The sequence below is a fragment of the Zosterops lateralis genome, assembly GCF_965231275.1.
Source record: "Zosterops lateralis genome assembly, chromosome: 2".
Classification (NCBI taxonomy): Eukaryota; Metazoa; Chordata; class Aves; order Passeriformes; family Zosteropidae; genus Zosterops; species Zosterops lateralis.
This window is the reverse complement of record NC_139763.1, coordinates 87502550-87521003: the sequence shown is the minus strand read 5'-3', so window position 1 is coordinate 87521003 and position 18454 is coordinate 87502550. Positions and strand designations below refer to the sequence as shown.

The 18454-nt window shown below is 47.6% G+C and overlaps 1 protein-coding gene across 4 annotated transcripts; it reads left to right on the top strand.

Annotated features, from left to right (window-relative positions):
- The first annotated feature begins 203 nt into the window (after positions 1-203).
- On the top strand, positions 204-18160 carry PHC1 (polyhomeotic homolog 1). Of its 4 annotated transcripts, none has more exons than XM_083885006.1 (16): positions 204-253; positions 4020-4176; positions 4771-4881; positions 6070-6147; positions 6889-7038; positions 7969-8124; positions 9070-9568; positions 9893-10656; positions 12294-12441; positions 12534-12742; positions 13321-13435; positions 14024-14132; positions 14801-14951; positions 15462-15693; positions 16008-16130; positions 16209-18160. In XM_083885006.1, exons 2-16 carry the CDS (start codon positions 4063-4065, stop codon positions 16298-16300), a joined length of 3051 nt encoding a protein of 1016 aa, XP_083741132.1. In that variant the 5' UTR covers positions 204-253; positions 4020-4062; the 3' UTR covers positions 16301-18160. The 4 variants fall into 4 exon arrangements, with proteins under 4 accessions (XP_083741132.1, XP_083741135.1, XP_083741134.1 ...); XM_083885009.1 differs by adding an exon at positions 6639-6680 and having other exon boundaries at positions 16008-16311; XM_083885008.1 differs by having other exon boundaries at positions 9076-9568; positions 16008-16311.
- The last annotated feature ends 294 nt before the right edge of the window (positions 18161-18454 follow it).

The following is an 18454-nucleotide window of genomic DNA, read 5'->3' as shown; positions in this document are numbered from 1 at the left end:
CGCCGGTCCCGCCCCCGGCCCCGCCCGCCCGGACACCGGCGCTGCCGCCCCGCCCCGCCCGGCCCTGCCCGCCCCGCCCCGCCCGCTCGGCCGGGCCCGGCTGCCCGCGCGCGGGGGGCGTGGCGGCGGCGGCTCCGGCGGCGCGGGGGCTCCGGGGCGGCGGCGGCGGGTCCGGCGGGCGGGCGGAGCGGGGCAGAGCCGAGCCGAGCAGGGCAGAGCCGGGCAGGGCAGAGCAGAGCCGCGGCGGCTGCAGGTGAGGCGGGGCCCGGGGCGCGGGCGGCCGCGGCGGGGAGAGTTCCCCGGGGCCGGCGCGGGATGGAAGTTGACAGCGGCGGCGGAGCAGCCATTGTCTGGCCGGGCCGGCCCCGGGCAGCTCCCCCTGCAGCCGCCGCCCGGCTCCGGGCATCCTGCGGCGCATCCCGCCTCCCGCCGCGGCGGGGCTGCGGGCACGGCACGGCACGGCACGGGCTCCCCTCGCCGTGCCGGATGAACTTTGCTGCCGGAGTTGCCGGCGGCCTGGGGGGCTGCTGTGCCGCGGTGTCCCCCTCCATCCTCCCCTCCTTCCATCCTTCCTTGGCCCCTCTCTCCCGCCGCCGGCCGGGCGAGGCGCTTGGCGGGGAAAGGCGGGCTGGGCACAGGGGTGGGGACCAGGTGGTGCCAAGGTCCTGCAGTGATGGAGTGTGGCACCCGCTGCTGCTCCCAGAGCATCCCAGAGCATCCCAGAGCAGTCGGCGTGTCCCGCCAGCTCCGCACCTCTGCTCCTGTGCCTTGGAAACTGTAGTAAAAACATAGTAGCAGCAGCGAGTATGCTGTACTCCTGGGTGCTCATTTTTCTCCCCCAAATCTTACATGTTTCCTAACTTAGTTTCTCAAGGATGAAGTGATAAAACCACTTAGCAAATGTTCTGCAGGCAGCAGTCGTGTCCCCGGGGGAATGCATGGGGTGAGCGAGTAAAACTTTTCTACCTCCTACCTTGTGCTCAGAGTATTGTTTGCCTTGACTTCTGTCTGCCCTTGTGCTTGAGAAAGGTCAGGGAATTGTAGATGGGCCACCTGTGGTGTTCTCGGTGTGTGCTGAGATCAGCGAGTGTGGGTGAGGTTCTGGAGGGGCCCATGTTGGTCTCATGCTTGCACTGCTGCCGGAGCCAGTTTTCTCCCTTCTCCTTCCCATCCTTTCCCTATGCTATGTGGTCATTCCCGCCATGGTGCTAAAAAGCTTTTATGTCCTTCTGTGTCTGCCTTCTAGGGGTGCAGTTCTAGCTGTTGTTCAAAGGTTAATTTCAAGTAATGGCCACAGTATAACTGTGAGTTGGTGGTTTTTTTGTTTGTTTGTTTGGAAAATCCGTGGCTTAATAATTTTTAGTAGGTTATCCATCTCCTGGAGCAGCTGAGTCGAGTGATGTGACAGCCCAGTGATCACTGGTTTTTTGTAAGAGTAAGGTGCTCGGAGATGCAGTTGGAGGAGGGGTGAGGGTGCAATTCTCCTGTTTTGTGTGGAAATGGCCTGTGTGTGGATCGGATTACACTAACATGGAGCTGCATCCTTAGATGAACTTGCTTGGGGAAAGGCTGTGCCTTTTCACTTTTGTGTTTGGAAAGGGTTTGCTGGATAACTCTCCTTGCTGTGAGTGACTTTAAGTTCTTATTGCCCTTCTGCAAAGGGAGGGATGCTTCTCTATCCACATCTCCAAAAGGCCTTCTGCCTATGCAGAGACCAAAAGTTTTCTATGCCTCATGCCAGAGGTATTTCAGTAAGATTCTGTTTACACTAGGACCTGATTTTAATAAGATATAGATCAATATGGATCTCTCAAAAATGCTGGAAATCTTAGGGATTGGTGGTGCTGCTTACTGAGAAAACACAGATTGGCTGTGGAGCAGAGCACCAAGGCAGAAGCCTGGTTCCTCCTGGTGAAGTTGTTGAGGATAAGGGTATTTGCTGTAGCTAAGGTGAACATTAGTTACATCCTTTTCTCTCTCATGGGCACTTGTGGCATCACAAGTAAGGTAATTCAACTCAGTGATCTGGCAGAAAACCGAGTTTTAGGGCACCTTTTCTGCAGTTAGCAAGTTGATCTAATGAGCACCAGAAGCAAGGTCAATGAGGAGGATCTGCTTGGGAAGTTGAGGGTGGGCAAGGGAACATAAATTGTCTCCTACTGGCATCTGAGCTACTAGAGAAGTTGGTGTAATGTGTGTAGCTTCATGTGCATTTTAACCCCACTCAAAGGACTTTATTTATCCACCACAGTCTCATTCTTTCAAAAAGTCTGTATTCTCTCCCTTTGCAGTGTTTATTTTCAGGCTTCATTTAATTTTTCCCCTCTGGGGAAGATCTTTAAGGCAATTGCTTCCCCAAGAGTTTTTATATTCTAGGTAGGTTTATTGACCAGGTGTTTCTAGCTGAAATAGGGTTGTGCCTAAAGACAGTAATGGCCAGTTAAGAGGAGGTGTGTCACACTTGAGGAGAAGGTGGCCACTGCAGCGCAGGATGCCAGTTTTGGGTCAGCAGGGAGATGCCTGGGCAGGGCTTGAGGGCAGAGGTGAAGAAGGTGTGTTTGGAAGACCAGACTGGAGCAGCAGCACTCTGCTTGCCAGTTAAAGAATTTTCCTGATTTTGAGGAGCAGGTTTAAAGCAGCAGTTCCTTGATTTAGCCACCCATCCTCTGCAGTGTTAATGCTGTTGCCCTACTTTTAAGTTATCTGCTGCCCTTAACACCATTTCAGAATTAAAAAAGTTGGCTGAGACTATTGTTGCACCTCCTTTTCTGCTGCACTGGTCTGTTTGCTTATACACCAGGAAAGCGTTTGGTGAAGGTTGTAAAGCTCAGAATCTCTGGATTTAAAAAGGGCTGGATAAAGGGCCTGTGCTAGTGCTCTGGCTCTTGGAAGCTCATTTACAGGGGTCTCAGATATGCTACAGAGGAACCAGCCAGTACTTTGGAAATAAATAGGCTGTCGGTGACAATAAGACTTACCAGAAATATATATTTTTTAAAATCTTGCATGGAGTTTTAACCCTCTAAAAAGTCAGGTTGGTTTTATTTTTTTTTTTTCCAGTGGAGTTCTGTTGAATAATCAACTTTTTGCTCCCTTTTCTGACTCTAGCCCCTCCTGCTGCCACTCCCTGTGTAGCTCATGTTTCTTGCTGCGGGAAACTCCCTGATCATCTCAATGTGCTACTCTTCTGCTAAGCACTCTCTTCAGTTTCACTTTTCTTCCTCCTGGCTGTTGAAAGCCTTCTTCAGTCCTTTCTCAGTCCTGCAATTCACTGCAACTCACATTTCTGCTGCTGGAAGATCTCGATGGTTCTGCACAACCTCTTCAGCAGCTTTTGCCTCACAAGTGTTACCAGTGAACAAACACTTCATCCACTCTGCTTCTGACTCTGTTCCTCCTGAAAGAAACTTGCCACCACAGATACCAGCTTCTAATCTAATATTCAAGTTAAGATCTGTTGGGAGCAACAAGTAGCTGGAAAGTTTGTGTGATCAGAAGAAGAAAGAGTTGAGGGCTGGGGGCTAAGCTGGGAGGAAGAGGGTCTGAGCTGGTATCAGTAGGACATTGGAGCTGAAGGGCTGGAGGAAGAGAGGATCAGAAATTGCCAAAGTGCATTGGAGGACTGGAAGCACAGGGCAGTTTGCCTCAGTTTGCTAGTCTCTCTTGAAAGGAGAGGCAGTCAGGTTCAAACAAACCAGAATTGTTTCGATGAGCTGCAGCTGCTCCTTCACTCCACTGCCTTTTTAAGAGCTCAAGATACTGTAGCTTGCAACTATAGCATGGCAATAAAAATATGAGAATATGTGCATTACGTTTCTGATGGTGGTAATAAAAGATTTAAAGTGTGAGTATGATTTCTGGGTGATTTTAGAATCCTGGCTTCCCTGGTCTCTGCAGTGTATCAGAGCTGTGCAGGGATCCTGATATTGAGATATTCTAGTACAAGAGCTGTGTAATGTAGTGAAATACAGTTTGGTTCTTTTGGTAGCCTGACTTAGTTTCCAATTCTTTCAATGTAGATCTGGAGTCCATCTCAGCCTGAGCTCCTGGGATCCTGTCGCCATGGAGACCGAAAGTGAGCAGAACTCCAACTCCACCAGCGGGAGCTCCAGTTCTGGAGGAAGCACCCGTCCTCAGATCTCACAGATGTCTCTCTACGAGCGACAGGCAGTACAGGTGAGACACGGCTATGCTCTGGGATGGCAGGGCATCACTGAAGGGTGGTGGTGAACCCTTTAGTGTTCCTCTGCATTGTTGGGTGTCAAGGTGGGACCGTGCTCAGAGCACTCTCATCTTTTTGGATTTAGAAATTCTTACGCTAGGCCTGATGTTTAGTTCTTGTGGCCTGAGGCTTCATGTTTTATAGGTTACTCCTTCGGTGTCCAGCCTCCTAGATTTAATCTGTACTGTGATCCAAGAGATTGGTTTTAGCCTGCTGTTTTAGAGAAAATCAGTTTGCCATCTCAGTTCTATGCCCTCCATACACAAGCTACACAGGAACACTTGTCTGCCTGTGTGAGCATGCACATCCACAGATTCTTGAAGTTTATTAAAGTCTTGCAAGTGTGATTCACACTGGAATACACTTGTGATTCAGTGTGTTACCAGATTTCTAATTATACTACGTATTTGGATGTGCTAATCTAGTGCCTGCTTTTTTCTTGTGGTCTAGGGATGTTCTCATAGCTGTTACTAACTTCTTCATTGCTCTCTTCAATCACGTTTTAACGGCATGCAATTTTTGACAATTGAGTTTTCTTCTTTATCTAGGCCCTGCAGGCACTCCAGAGACAGCCCAATGCAGCCCAGTACTTCCATCAGTTTATGCTCCAGCAGCAGTTTAACAGTGCCCAACTTCACAGCCTGGCTGCTGTCCAGCAGGTGAGTTGCCAAGAGGCAGAAGGAGAGGAGTTGGAACATTCTCTGGGGAAGATCCAGAGGTTCTGTTTATAATTTATACACTGCCTTGTGCACCAAGCCATCCTGATCTCTGATGAGACAATGAGTCCCTAAACACATTGTTTAGAGTTAATACAAATAGCCAGTCAAGTGGAAGCCTGAAGCAAAGATTAATTTCTTTTTTTGGGTACAGAACAGGGGAAGATAAAATTTGGCATCTCCATCAAGCAACTTGCACTTCAGAGGCCTATGATCACCCCCTGCACCTTCTTTAAATAAAAGATGGGTGGTTAAATCAGCAGTGGATGCAGTAGTGTTTAAAAACTGTATTAAAGGAACAGTGGGTTGTTACTTCTCTGAGAATGAATGTTTGTGTTTGCATGAAATTTCAGGCAGCATCCTCTGAAATTCCTGTCTTGGAACTTAGTAGCCATGTTTTTACCAACAGGAGGGTAAACATGTCCAACCAGGAGGCTGTCTCTAATTGAGACATATACGGATCAATATAAATCTATATATATTTTATGATGTACAATTGTTGAGTGTTTTTTTTTTTTCTTTATCAACTTTGTTCACCTACTAAACTTAATCATCAGTTCAAAATGGATTGCATGTGACATGAATACATTCTGTTTGTGTAACAATATCTCAGTAGCTGTACCTCCTCGGCAGTTAGTCCAGGATGTCATTGCTCTCAAAATCCCTTGCTGTAGTCTTATAGTATAGAAGAAATAGAATCCTCCCATCAGTTTTGCACAAATCTTAGTTATGGAACTAACTAACTTATGCAGGGGAATTCCCATGGCATCAGAGAGGAGGAAATAAATCTATCAATATTTATGTTCTTCCACAAACCATATGCTCTCTAATCTGAATTTTCTTACTTGGAGTGCTATCATTGCATTGCTACTAAACTGCCTAATTAGCCCAACAAATTGCTAATATTGCAGGGAATGTCTGGGTGTTAACAGTGGATTTCAGCACTGGGGTGAGAGTTCCAGTGTGTGTAGTATGATAAGCTGGGCAAGAGAAGCTTGTGTACCCGTGGGTGGAAGGGCTGGAGGGTATACTCTCTGGGGTAAGGGACTAGGTGTTCTGACAGAGCCAAATAATTGGGCTGGATCGAAAAGTTTCTTCAGGCACTCATTTCTCTGCCAATCTCTCTTGCAGGCTACAATTGCAGCCAGTAGACAGGCCAGCTCCCCCAACACCAGCACCTCACAACAGACCACCACCACCCAGGCTTCTGTAAGTAAAACTGCTCCTTCACACACATATTGAAGCCTCCCTTGCACTCCCTGCCTTGTTCTGTCTCCTCCTTGTCTTTTAGGATGCGCACAGCATTCTAAAAATGCTGGCAATCAACAAGATGCAGGCAACTTTGAGGATTTGGGGTGCTATTGTTATTGGTGGGGCTTGAGGAAACCAGATAAGGTTTTTGGGTGGGAGAGGCCTCAGCTGGAAAGGTAGACATGGATCTCTGTTTGCTGAGGCTTTGGGGATACATTGTCATGGATTAGAAAAGGATAAGGACTTATAAGAAGGAGGAGTCTTGAGTAGCTTTTGTCTTAGGCAGAGCAGTAGTTTGTTGAATGAGAGGATGTCTGTTTTTTTAGTGAGTGTTGAGGAGCTTGGATTTGCGCAGAGAGTAAATGAGTTGGTAGGGAAGGTTTTGTGGGTTGTACCTTTACTTGAGAGGCTGGGGAAAATGATATATTTTTTTGGATCTCTTATTGCAGTTGCATGCTAACAGTGATTCTCAAGCTCAGCATACAAATGAGGTCAGTATCCAGGGCTTTGGTTAATTTAGATTGTGTAGCCTGTAGGACAAGCCCTCTAAGACAAGAACTTTCTTCTTGGTCCCCTGTGGGATACAGGAAAAAACAGTAAAATGTCTGTTCTGACTGTACCCCGCTTAGCATATTTGGACTTATTTCTTGGCCTCCATCTTTTCATGCGTGATTTGAAGCTTTTTTTTTCTCTTCTAAGATCAACCTTGCCACCACCTCAGCTGCTCAGTTGATCAGTCGGTCCCAGAGCGTGAGTTCCCCGAGCGCCACAACGCTGACCCAGTCTGTGCTCCTGGGGAATACCACCTCACCACCTCTCAACCAGTCCCAGGCACAGATGTACCTTCGGGTAAGAGATGTGTCCTGAGCATGAGCAATGAGCCAATTACCAGGCTGCTAATTGGCTGCATTACCAACCAATGCAGAGTTTCAGTGCTTGGGATTACCAACACTTATGGACTAAGCTAGCTTTAAGGATGTTGCATGGGGAAGCTCTCATCCCTGAAACGACAAGTTTGATTCTGGGCTCAGCCTTTGAGATAGATGAGCTTTGTATTGTGTGGCTCAGGTGAGAATGTTAACTGTGTGTGTCTCTGCTCTGCATAGATGTTAAAGGTTCCATAGCACTTCTCACTGGAGTGTAAATGTGAAATATATGTCCTAGACATGAATGTAGCTCACAGAAATAAACTACTCTTCTAGTTCATTGCTGGAACAGATACATGGTAAATTACTCTTCTACTGCTTGCTGAGCTCAGGGATGTAAGTCAGAATTCAAGCAAGCCTAGACAAATAAATCAATGTGAACAAATGTCATCCTTTTAATTGCTTCGAAGTGCAGCTACGTAGAAAGCATTAGGCTTGACTGTGGCGTTAGTCTGGGGTTTGGTTACCTACTTGCAAAATATTTTCTGTTTTTCATTTGACTTCAGATGCAGATTTTAATCCCCTTCATTTCAAGCAGCACTAATGTTGGATGTATGTTTTTTATCACTGTTGTTCAACCAGTTCTAGATAAACAGCCTTGGGCAGTCTGTAGGAGTTAGCCCAGGCCTATGTTTTGATAGAAGAGGGCTTGTTTCCATAAGGAAACTGTTCCTAGTTTTCTGCTTTCGAGGCTTATGTTCAGTGTTACAGTGCAGGGAGGGCTGGTGGTTTTGTAATGTGTGACAATGCAGCCTAGTGTTCCTTTATAATCTGTTTGCTAGTGGGTTTTTTTGTCTTCCTTTCTCTCTCCTGCCTCCATTCCTTCCATTCCACATCACCTCATCCTCAACAGCCGCAGCTGGGGAACCTGTTGCAGGTGAACCGGACCTTGGGCCGCAATGTGCCTCTCGCCTCCCAGCTCATCCTGATGCCCAACGGGGCTGTGGCTGCTGTCCAGCAGGAGGTACCACCCACTCAGTCTCCTGGGGTCCATGCAGACACAGACCAGGTCAGTGACCTCCCTCCCAGAGTCCTCCCTTTCCTCTGCTTCTGCCACACCACACTCTGCTCTTTGTCTCAAGCTGTCCCTGTGTAGTAGATTAGGGCTGTTTTATCCCCAGCCTGTGTCCCTGTGCAGGCGGGAAATTTTGCCACCGTGTTTGCTTTTTGCTTCCAGAGATGAGATTCATTTCTGCTTAAAATTTATGAGGTGAGCAAAAGTTGGATCAATCCCACCTTTGCAGTTTCTTGGTTGTGGTTGTGTGAAAAGAGCTCTTGAATTCTATGTACAGTTTTCAGTCGCTCTGCAATTAAGAGTTTTTGCCAGAGGTAGTATTCCTTCATCCAGGTAGTTCATTGTTGTAAAGATGCAAAAGACTTGTCTGAAGCAATTTTTTTGAAGAAAAGTCAGCTGTGATCAAACTTTAGCGATAGCATGACATTTGGAGGAGGAGTAAATACAGAGGAAGGTGGCACCAAAATGCAGAGGATCTGGTGAAATCGAAAGGGGTGTGGGCCATGAGTAGATCTGTGTGCCTGGGTGTGGCAGGTGGCACAAAAATTAAAAATGAATGACAGGTCTTTAAAGGGGTATCTCAGTGCTTCTAGAGCTGTGCTGAACTGAGTCCTACCAATGCCAGGGTATGGCAGGCAGGAGGTCTGGAGTCTGTTCCATACCCTGGAGAAAGACTATCCCCAGATCCTGTTCACAAAGTGCCGTGGGATCTTTAATTTCCACCAGAGACCGGACAGGAAAAAGTTCAGGATAATGTGCTTCCTGGGGAGGGCCGTGCTGAGTTTTGCCCTGCAGTGTGAGCAGCTCCTCACACGAGACCTGAGGCACCAGCCCAGCCGGCATCCCAGCCAGAGCGTGTCGCTTACGTGTACTCTGTCACCCTCCTGGCAAGCACAGTGTGTGAAGTGAATGGATTGTGTTTGATGTGTGTGTCTCTAGGTGCAGAACTTGGCTGTGAGGAGCCAGCAGACCTCTGCCACCAACGCCCAGCTCCAAGGCTCTGCTCAGAAGACAGCCCTGCCAGGAAGCTCCCAGGCCTCGGGCTTACCGCAGGCGGCCACCACGGGCCAGGCTGTGGCAGTGGCCCAGGCGTCCTCCGGTGGGGCGGGACAGTCCCTCAACCTGAGCCAGGGAGCAGCGGGCAGCAATGGTGTCTCCGGGGGTGTGGTGGCCACTGGTGGCAGCCAGCCCTCCATGGGACTGAGCCAGAGCGCCTCGGCAGGTGCCGCTGGCAGCTGCCAGAGGAAAGGCACCGGGGTGGTTCAGCCGCTGCCCGTGGCGGCTGCCCAGGCCGTGACTGTCAGCCAGGGCAGCCAGACAGAGACGGAGAATGCGGCGGCAAAGAAGGGTGACACAGACAGTGGTGGGCAGCAAACGGTGGGCATGAACCTCACCAGGACCGCTACACCAGCACCCAGCCAGACGCTGATCAGCTCAGGTAAGCACTCATCTGTTTTTTTTCTCTTCAAAGTCATTAGGCTTTCACAAGAATGACATTTGGAAGCCTGGTGATAAAAGGTTTTCTGACACATCTCCCGGCTTCTGTCCTCCCAGAGACTTGTCTCAAGGGGTTTTATCCCTTTCTATTAGTGCAAGAAGTTAATTTAATCCCTCATGTCCTCTGCAAGAAAGCTGTCAGTCATTTTGGAATTTAATGTCTCAAGCAAAAGCAGTGCAGTAGCTGCCTTATTTTTGTTGTTGTTCCCAGCTGCACTGTTGCTAACTTTTGTGCTCTGTTTTTTCTTATTCTGTTTTTGCATAGCAACGTATACGCAGATCCAGCCACACTCACTGATCCAACAGCAGCAGCAGATCCATCTTCAGAAGCAGGTGGTGATCCAGCAGCAGATAGCCATTCATCACCAGCAGCAGTTCCAGCACCGCCAGTCCCAGCTCCTCCACACAGCCACCCATCTGCAACTGGCTCAACAGCAGCAACAGCAGCAAGCAGCATCTCTGACCCAGCAGCAGCAGCAGCAAGCTCAGTCTCCACAGCAGCAGGCTCCCCCACAAAACCAGCAGCAGGCACAAACCCTTGTGGTGCAACCTATGTTGCAGTCCCAGCCACAGCATTTACAGCTCCAGCAGGACAGTCCGTGCCAGCCAGCCACCAAATCACCTGTTCCTATTCAGTCAAAATCTTTGGTCACCCCCATCAAACCCCCTCAGCTTGGGCCTGCCAAAATGTCAGCAACGCAGCAGCCTCCACCACACATCCCAGTGCAGGTCGTGGGCACTCGGCAGCAGGGCTCAGGCCAAGCCCAGGCACTGGGCTTGGCTCAGATTGCTGCAGCAGTGCCAACGTCCCGGGGAATGCCAGCTGTAGTCCAGCCTGTTTCCCAAACCCATGCTGCTTCCCCATCATCATCTTCAGCTCCAGCATCCTCACAGGACGCTCCCCCTCTCACCACAGGGGTGAATTTGGCACAAGTTCAAGGCACAGCCCACATGGTGAAGAGCCCAGCTTCCTCTCCAGTTGTGGCTCAGATGCCAGCAGCATTCTACATGCAGTCTGTCCAGTTGCCAGTAAGTGATACCATTGAGAAGGAGAATAGCATATGGATTCTCTTTGTTCATTCCTAGGACACCAATCGCAGTCCAGGCCCAGGTCAGTGGGATGGGATGGGTAAGGGGTTTGGGGAAAGGGATGTGGAGGCTTTTTTACTCTCAAAAACACTAATTCCAGTCCGTCCAACCCCTGGGGTTACTGACTACAAGCGTTTCTCTTCCACATTATCATTCAAGGGCTTGCATGAAGTTAATAGGTGAGGCTCAGAGCCTGCCCTAGATGGATGGGTGTCCACATCACATACTGAGTATCCCATTTAACAGTGGGGTTTGGTTGACCTTGGCTGGCTGTTGGATGACCACCAAGTTGCTGCTCTATCACCTCCCCTTCACAACACAACAGAGGAGAAAAATACAGTGAAAAGCTTGTGGGTTGAGATGAGGATGTGGAGATCACTTGCCAATTACCATCATGGGCAAAACAAACTCAGCTTATGGAAATTATTTATTTTACAGCCAATTAAGTATAGGATAATTGGAAATAAGAACAAATGCAAAAAACACCTCCCCCCTTCTTCACAGGCCCAATTTCACTCCTGACTCTTCTGCCTACTTCCCCTGAATGATTCAGGAGGACAAGAAATGGGATTTGTGGTCAGCTCATAAGGTTTTGTCTCTCCCTCATGGTTTTCCCTTGCTTTAGCATGGAGGAATCCCTCCCATGGGATGTCCTTCACAAAGGATACAGTCTTTCATAAAATCCTTCTCCAGTGTGGGTCTTTCCCACAGGCCGCAGTTGTTCATTACCTGCTCCAGTGTGGATATTTCTGGGTTACAGATCCCTTGGTGTGTGGTACCAGCCACTGATTCTAGACCTCAGAGGATCCCCTAGCAACAGGCTATGCAAAGGAAAACTCGAATTCCATAGGCCTTGTCTATGCATTTGTGAATTGTCTAGCTAGGGCCTATCTAAATCCCTGAGACAACAGCACTTTGCCAGCTCAGATCATGGAATCATCAGTAATTGGAGTTAAAAAGAACCCTAAAGATCATATAATTCCAACACTCCTGCTGTGGACTGGGGCACCTTTCAGTAGACTAGGTTGCACCATCCAATCTTGTCTTGAACACCTCCTTAGCCAGTTGCTGAGACTTTCTAATCTCTGACTGCTTCTTTAGGAAGATGTCACAAGATTTGTCTTGATTTTTAGACAGGGGGACAGTTCTGGTGAATGTGTGTCCCCCTACTCTTTTGACTCTCCATTGAAGCTGATCTGTTTTATCCAAAAACCTGTTCGAAAACTGCTGGATGAATGCCATTCCGTTTCTTCCTGCAATAATCCCTTGACATTGACACAGTGTCTTGATCTTATACCAGTGTATCAACATGACTTGGGAACCCAGATCCTAGTCAGTGGCATGGCAGTGAGTCTTCTCAGGCTTTGTTCCTTGCTAAGCAAATGCTCCCAAGTAGAGGTATGTACTGAGGGAGCTAGAGCCATCTCCAGAAGAAACCAGGCTGGAAATCAAGTATAGTGGAGCAGGATGCTTTTTTCTCTCCTTTTTTTTTTTTTCTTCCTTTTTTTTTTTTTTTCTGCCTTGTTCTTTGCTTTGGAGCTTTTCTATCTCTTACTTGTTCCTCTTTATTCATGCAGAGCAAATCTCAGACCTTGGCAGTAAAGCGCAAGGCAGAGTCAGAGGAGGAGAAGGAGGAGCCACCCAGTGTCACTGCACTCCTGCCTGCCAGGTCCTCTCCCGTAACAGACAGCCCCAAAAACGTGGAGGAGAAGAGTGGCCTTGGAGGTAAGGTACAAAGGACAGCTCTGCTCGTGTGTGCTAATGACTTGAAGTAGCTGGAGCAAAGGTATCTGACTCCTGTGCTGGTAACTTTCCAGATAATTCTGATGCTGCTGCCATTGCAACCCCAAATGCTACATCAAGTGAAGGAGCCTCAGCCACCCCCACCTCTGCCTCCACCCCAAACCTGGCACTGGTGTCACGTCAGATGGGAGACTCCAAACCTCCTCAAGCCATTGTCAAGCCCCAGATCCTCACACACATCATTGAAGGCTTTGTCATCCAGGAGGGAGCAGAGCCCTTTCCAGTAGGGATTTTTTTGTTGTGGGGGAAGGAGGCATAGCACTTTCTTGGGAGGGTGGTGGGATCCCATCTTTGTGTAGGAGCATCTTTCCCCATATTCCAGTTCAGCATTTATAGCCTGAGACACAGACAATAAAGAGGAAGGGAGGGAGGTGTCATGAGTGAAGCAAGGCATTAAGAGGTGTCATTGAAGAGAAGGGATTTGAAGGAACAAAACAACTGTTGCAACAACTGCTTACTCTAGTAGTCACCAAAGCAATAATTAATGCAGGAATTGTAAGGAGGCTCTCCTCTCTGTGAGGGAAAGATGCATTTTGAACAGGCAGCAAGTGAAGTAAATAAGGAGAAATGGAGTTACTTGGAGTTGGATATTATTCCAGGCAGATAGTGCATGGGGAACTTTAAATGAACAACCAAGCCAGAATCGGGAAGCAGTAATGACTTCTTTCAGCATCTTTCCTTCCCTGTTAGGCAGAGAGATTCTTCTGAGTTGAATTTTGAGTTGCATGTACCTTGGCAGAGAGGGAGGTGAACACAGGGAATCCTTTACTAGTGGGTCCAACTCATTCTTTTCCTATCCAGGTGAGTTGTTCTCAGTTGCTGAAAGAATCTGAGAAACCACTGCAGGGAGAGGCTCTTTCTGGCCAGAATGAAAACCTGTCCAGCAATTCTCTGGGAGAGGATAGTGCTTCCATGGGTGAGTTTCAGGACCAGGAGGACTAGCTAGTGTTACTGAAAGTTTCTGCTCTATATCACTAACTTAATGCATTACAGACTTGTATCTCTTCCTGCCAGCTTCTTAGAGACTGGAGCTATGGAACTAAGATCTCACTTTTTTTTGAGTGCCAGAAGATTGACAATGCTTTTTTTTGTTGTTGTTGTAAATATGATCAAACACATCCTGTGTCAGTAGTAAGCAGGATATTCTGAACTGTACCTGTCTTTAATGACTGTAGGCTGTGAAGCACGTGTGGACAGAGCAGAGAGTGCAGTGATGCAGTTTCACAGCCTTGTAGGATTGAGGAATATGCTATTTTTTGCTTGTTTCATGAAGTGGTACTGACCAGGAGAAAAAAACCCTGCTGTTTGATATCCTAGGGTCCTAATTAGTGGAGCTTGTGCTTCTCTTTTCCCAGTGGCTTCCCCAAGCTAACTACATACTACATTCAGTAGAAAATAGTGCTTGGAATCTGTCTGCTCAGAAGAGCAGTGGAAGGGGGAATCATTGGGTGTGTGATGTGCTTCAGTTCAGATTACAAACTGGTGTATCTCTGTATCTCACTAGAGCTTGACAAGAAGGCAAACTTGCTGAAGTGTGAATATTGTGGGAAGTATGCCCCAGCAACGCAGTTCCGTGGCTCCAAGAGGTTTTGTTCCATGACCTGTGCTAAAAGGTAATAACACCAAGATGTAATATTTCTTAACTCGGACTACATGTTTGCTGGAACTGGGCATGTGTGGCCCTTCTCCAAGTAGTTTACCACCTTTGGGTACATCTGATCCTCCCTCTGTGGTGTGTACTGGCCACAGCAATCCTTTAGCACTCTAAATGATTTGTAAATGTTTCTGGGTCTGGAGAGGTGGATGTGATGCTGAGTATAAACAGGATTTCTGGGTTGCTCAGAAAATGAAGTGGGAAGGGGGAAATTCTGGGGCTATAAACAACCTCTCTTCAGAGAAACGTGCATTTGACTGACTAAATACACTGGTAGCTGTCTGCATTGGTACTAGACAAAGACACAAGGGAGCATTGGGGAAAAATCTGGGGAGAAGTTAGACTAGCCATTGCTGCCTCCTGTTGATAGCAGAGTGCTTGTTATGAGTCTTTTTTCCCTTAGGGGAATGACTTAATTGACCCTTCAGAGGTTAGATCAAGACTCTGGTGTTCAAATATTGCTTGTGTCAGAAGTCTGGACTGGTTCCTTCCGAGGGGAAGTCTTAGAAGGAGGAGGAACAGAACTTGATGGTAAAGAGGAGTCTTATCCCCATCTAGAGCAAGGAGAAGTAGTAGGTTTAGATAGCTGCTGCTTTCTAACTGCTGCTCTGCTTCTGCTTACTTGAGGTACAATGTCAGCTGTAGCCATCAGTTCCGGATGCAGAGAAAGAAGATGAAGGAATTCCAGGAAGCCAACTACGCCCGTGTGCGCCGACGGGGATCACGGCGCAGCAGCTCTGAAATCGCTCGAACAAAGATCCAGGGCAAGCGCCACAGGGTAAGGACACACACCTTCTCAGGGCCAGGTCTGTGTGGGATTTGTCCCTGCTGGCTGTCCCATGTTGTCACAGTGGATGCAGTCATGCAGGATGTGCCGAGGGCACACTGACACACTTGTTACACAAGGCACAGGGAGCTGCTCTAATCCCTCATGGACTGCAAGGAAGTGTACTCATGTTTGTACTTGTTCTGTGCACTGTGTTCACTCCCATGTGCATCTGGAAGGTCTCAGGGAGTGAGAACAACTGACAGCCTTCGCAGAAAACAATCCACTTTTCCTGTTTGATTAGCAGTCTTTCACATGAATGACTTGAATTGGGCCATAGAAGAATCAATGAGCCTCAGTTCTGATGTGAAGAACAGAGGGAGCTCTTGGGTCAGCTGCCCCTGGACCAACAGCCTGAGACAGTTGTTCCAGACTGTTGGGACAACTTCTGCTACTCCTAATGTCTTGTTTTTCAGCTTGTAATTGTGAATTTTCTTTTCTTTCTTTCCTATGGGCTTGTAGGGCCAGGAAGACTCAAGTCGAGGCTCTGATAACTCCAGCTATGATGAAGCTTTGTCCCCTACATCTCCAGGACCCCTGTCAGTAAGGGCCAGTCATGGAGAGAGGGACCTGGCAAACTCTAATATGGCCCCCCCTACCCCAGATCTACATGGCATCAACCCAGTCTTCCTGTCCAGCAATCCTAGTCGTTGGAGTGTGGAGGAAGTGTACGAGTTCATTGCATCATTGCAAGGTAAAGTTAAGATCCACTCCTGTGATCCAGTAGCATAGGGAGATTGGGCTCTCTTTCTGGAAGGAAAATGGTGTCAGTGGTGCCTACTGCTTTTGAACATGTTTCTGAATTGGAGTAGATCATAGAGGTGAATTCTCAAGATTTATTTCTCAAGGAGACTGTGTGCTCAAGGAGACTGTGGACTAGAGTGGGGAAAGGGGTTGGTTAGATTCCTAGCTTGTTTTTCTGTACCTGCCAGAGGTACAAAGAGTAGGCATGGGGGGAGTGCCCAATGCACATGTGTTGCTCACTGCTTTTTCTTGTTTGCTTCACAGGGTGCGAGGAAATTGCTGAGGAATTTCGGTCACAGGAAATTGATGGTCAGGCCCTGTTGCTTCTGAAGGAGGAACATCTCATGAGTGCCATGAACATCAAGCTGGGACCAGCTCTCAAGATCTGTGCCAAGATCAATGTCCTCAAGGAGACCTAAGAACTCTGAAGCCAGAGGTCTCAGTTTTGCTCTGACCTCAGGGCAGCTGCCAGTTTTGGAGCATCCTGCTGGAGCAGGGAAGAATGGACAGTCCCCTGTGGTCTTGCATTCAAGAAGAATGAGAAGGAATTTAACTGATTGAAACTGCCATGCACAAGCCCATCTCTTGATCTCTTATTGGTGCTACAAGGTTGAGGAAAACTGCCACCTGGGGCCTTTAAACAACTTTCCTTCTTCCTGATTTTGAATATGCCTCCCCTTTATACACCACATAAAGATGTTAAGGGGATCTCTTTCTGTCTTAAAAGACTTCTGAAAGGGAACTGCCCTCAACCCTTTTTGCCACAGCAGGTCTGCTAGATCTTAGCTTTGAATATCATTACCAGAATTCAAGGCATAGGAAGAGCTGGCCCCACATGGACATTGGGAGACCTGTGCTTGGGGCTTTTATGAAGGGGAACTAGAATATTGCAAGTGACAGAGGTGACAAACAAGAATTTGGGCAAAAGGGGCTGCTGCTTTTCCACATTTAAAAATACCTAGGCTGCTCATGAACTGGGTTTAATAGCCATTCCAGCATGCATACCAAACTTGAAGGCCTGTGGCAATAGGAGCTGTCTGTCTTGTCTTCACTCTGCATGTCTACAGGAGACAGTAAAGCTAAAGTGTTGTGGCAGCTATTCACTCCAGGTGCTCCTCTCATAATCAGTCAGAGGATTTTTCCTGAGTACTTATGACAAAGTGATGGGAAACTCAAAAGGGAGGGGATTGTTTACATTAGGGAACCTTGCAGCACTGGGTTTGTCTTCCCATTGTGCTAGAGCATAATTTACAGATCCAAAGCAGTCTCCAGAAGCACCAAGGCTCTTCATGAAATGGGCTGGGGTTTTGTTTTGTGTGTTTTCTTACCAGTTTGTATTCTTTTCATTTTGTGTGTCTGTCTTCATTATCCTCAGGAGAGCTTATGGGACAAAAATTAGGCTGGCAGGATTGTACTGCTTGCCTCAGGCTGTTTTTTAGGGTGGGGGGGGGTGGTGTTGTAAAACAAGTATTTCTCAGTTACAAGAAACCAAACACACACCCTACAAAGACTTCTCATTTCTAAAGGGTAGAATTTTCCCTTAATTTTCCCATAATTTTCAGTTATGGGCTGATTTTCTCCTACTCAGCCCCTCCAGGTTTGGTTAGGAATTCTTTGGTTGGGTGGTTTGTTTTTTTTTTTTTAAAGGACCAAATGTGGTGTTTTGTAGCCAAATTGCCAAAGGTGAAAACCTGGGCAGACTTGTTCTCTTCCACAAGCACCTCTGCTTCAAACAGGCAAAATACCTGAAGGAGTTGCACAAACTGTGAAGAGGTAAGTGCCCTCTAGAGCCAAATACCTGAAAGCAAGATGGTGTTATAAACCATGTATCTGGGCTTTTCTATTTTCAGAAGTTTCACACAAATATTTGAGTGAAACATAAGACTGTTCTGTGTTAAACACCTACTGTTGCAGGAAAGCTGTAGTGGCATGGGAGAAAGCCTAATAGCATAGGTAGGAAAACATCAGAGATCTTTGAAATGGGCTCTTTATTGACCCATGTTAGAAAAGGAAGAAGGAAAGTGCTTCGTAGATGGGTAAAATGTGTCAGCACCTTCCAAGTTTAAACTGTGCTGCTGAATCTCACTTTTGTGACATCCTTGTTCATGTGAGACTTCTGAGGCTTTGTGAATGCAAATAGGCTCAAAGGAAGCTGCCCATGCTTGCTTGCACCCTGGTACCACAGTTTGGTCTGATGTAGTCTGGGGACAGGGGAGGGGAAGGTTAGAATCAGCAGTGAGCAGAGGAAGGCTGCCCTTAAACCATTTTATTCTTAGTGGGCTGGGTGTGATAAAACTCCTGTTTAGTTTGACCCTGGGCAGGGTAGGCAGGCAGGCAGCCTGCCACTGTTACCAGCTACTCCTGAGGACTGGATTTTATTTCAGTCAAATGGGAAGGCTTCACTTCTTCATTTCATGTTCAATGTTCTTAATAAAAAAAAAATGCTTGATCAGGCTTTGTAGGTCTAGCTGCTTTTTAACCTCCCAGTGTTTGGAAAGTACAAACTTCATCACGAAGTTTTTTTTTGACTGTCATTGCTGCAGAAAAATATGGAGCATAATCCATCCATCCATAACTACCTGAGCCTCTAACATTTCAGTTTTGAAAGATGTTGATAGCCTTCCCTCATAGGCCTGGGAAGACCTGGAGTGAAACAAAGTGGCAGCAAAAGCCATGAACAAGAAGGTGTTCATAAGTGGCAAGAGTTCAGG

Bases quoted from the DNA above. Each gene is read 5' to 3' on its own strand.
- PHC1 (XM_083885006.1), top strand. From the start codon at position 4,063: ATGGAGACCGAAAGTGAGCAGAACTCCAACTCCACCAGCGGGAGCTCC. The intron at 4,177-4,770 runs GTGAGACACGGC...TTCTTTATCTAG, and splicing joins ACGAGCGACAGGCAGTACAG to GCCCTGCAGGCACTCCAGAG. The intron at 8,125-9,069 runs GTCAGTGACCTC...GTGTGTCTCTAG, and splicing joins TCCATGCAGACACAGACCAG to GTGCAGAACTTGGCTGTGAG.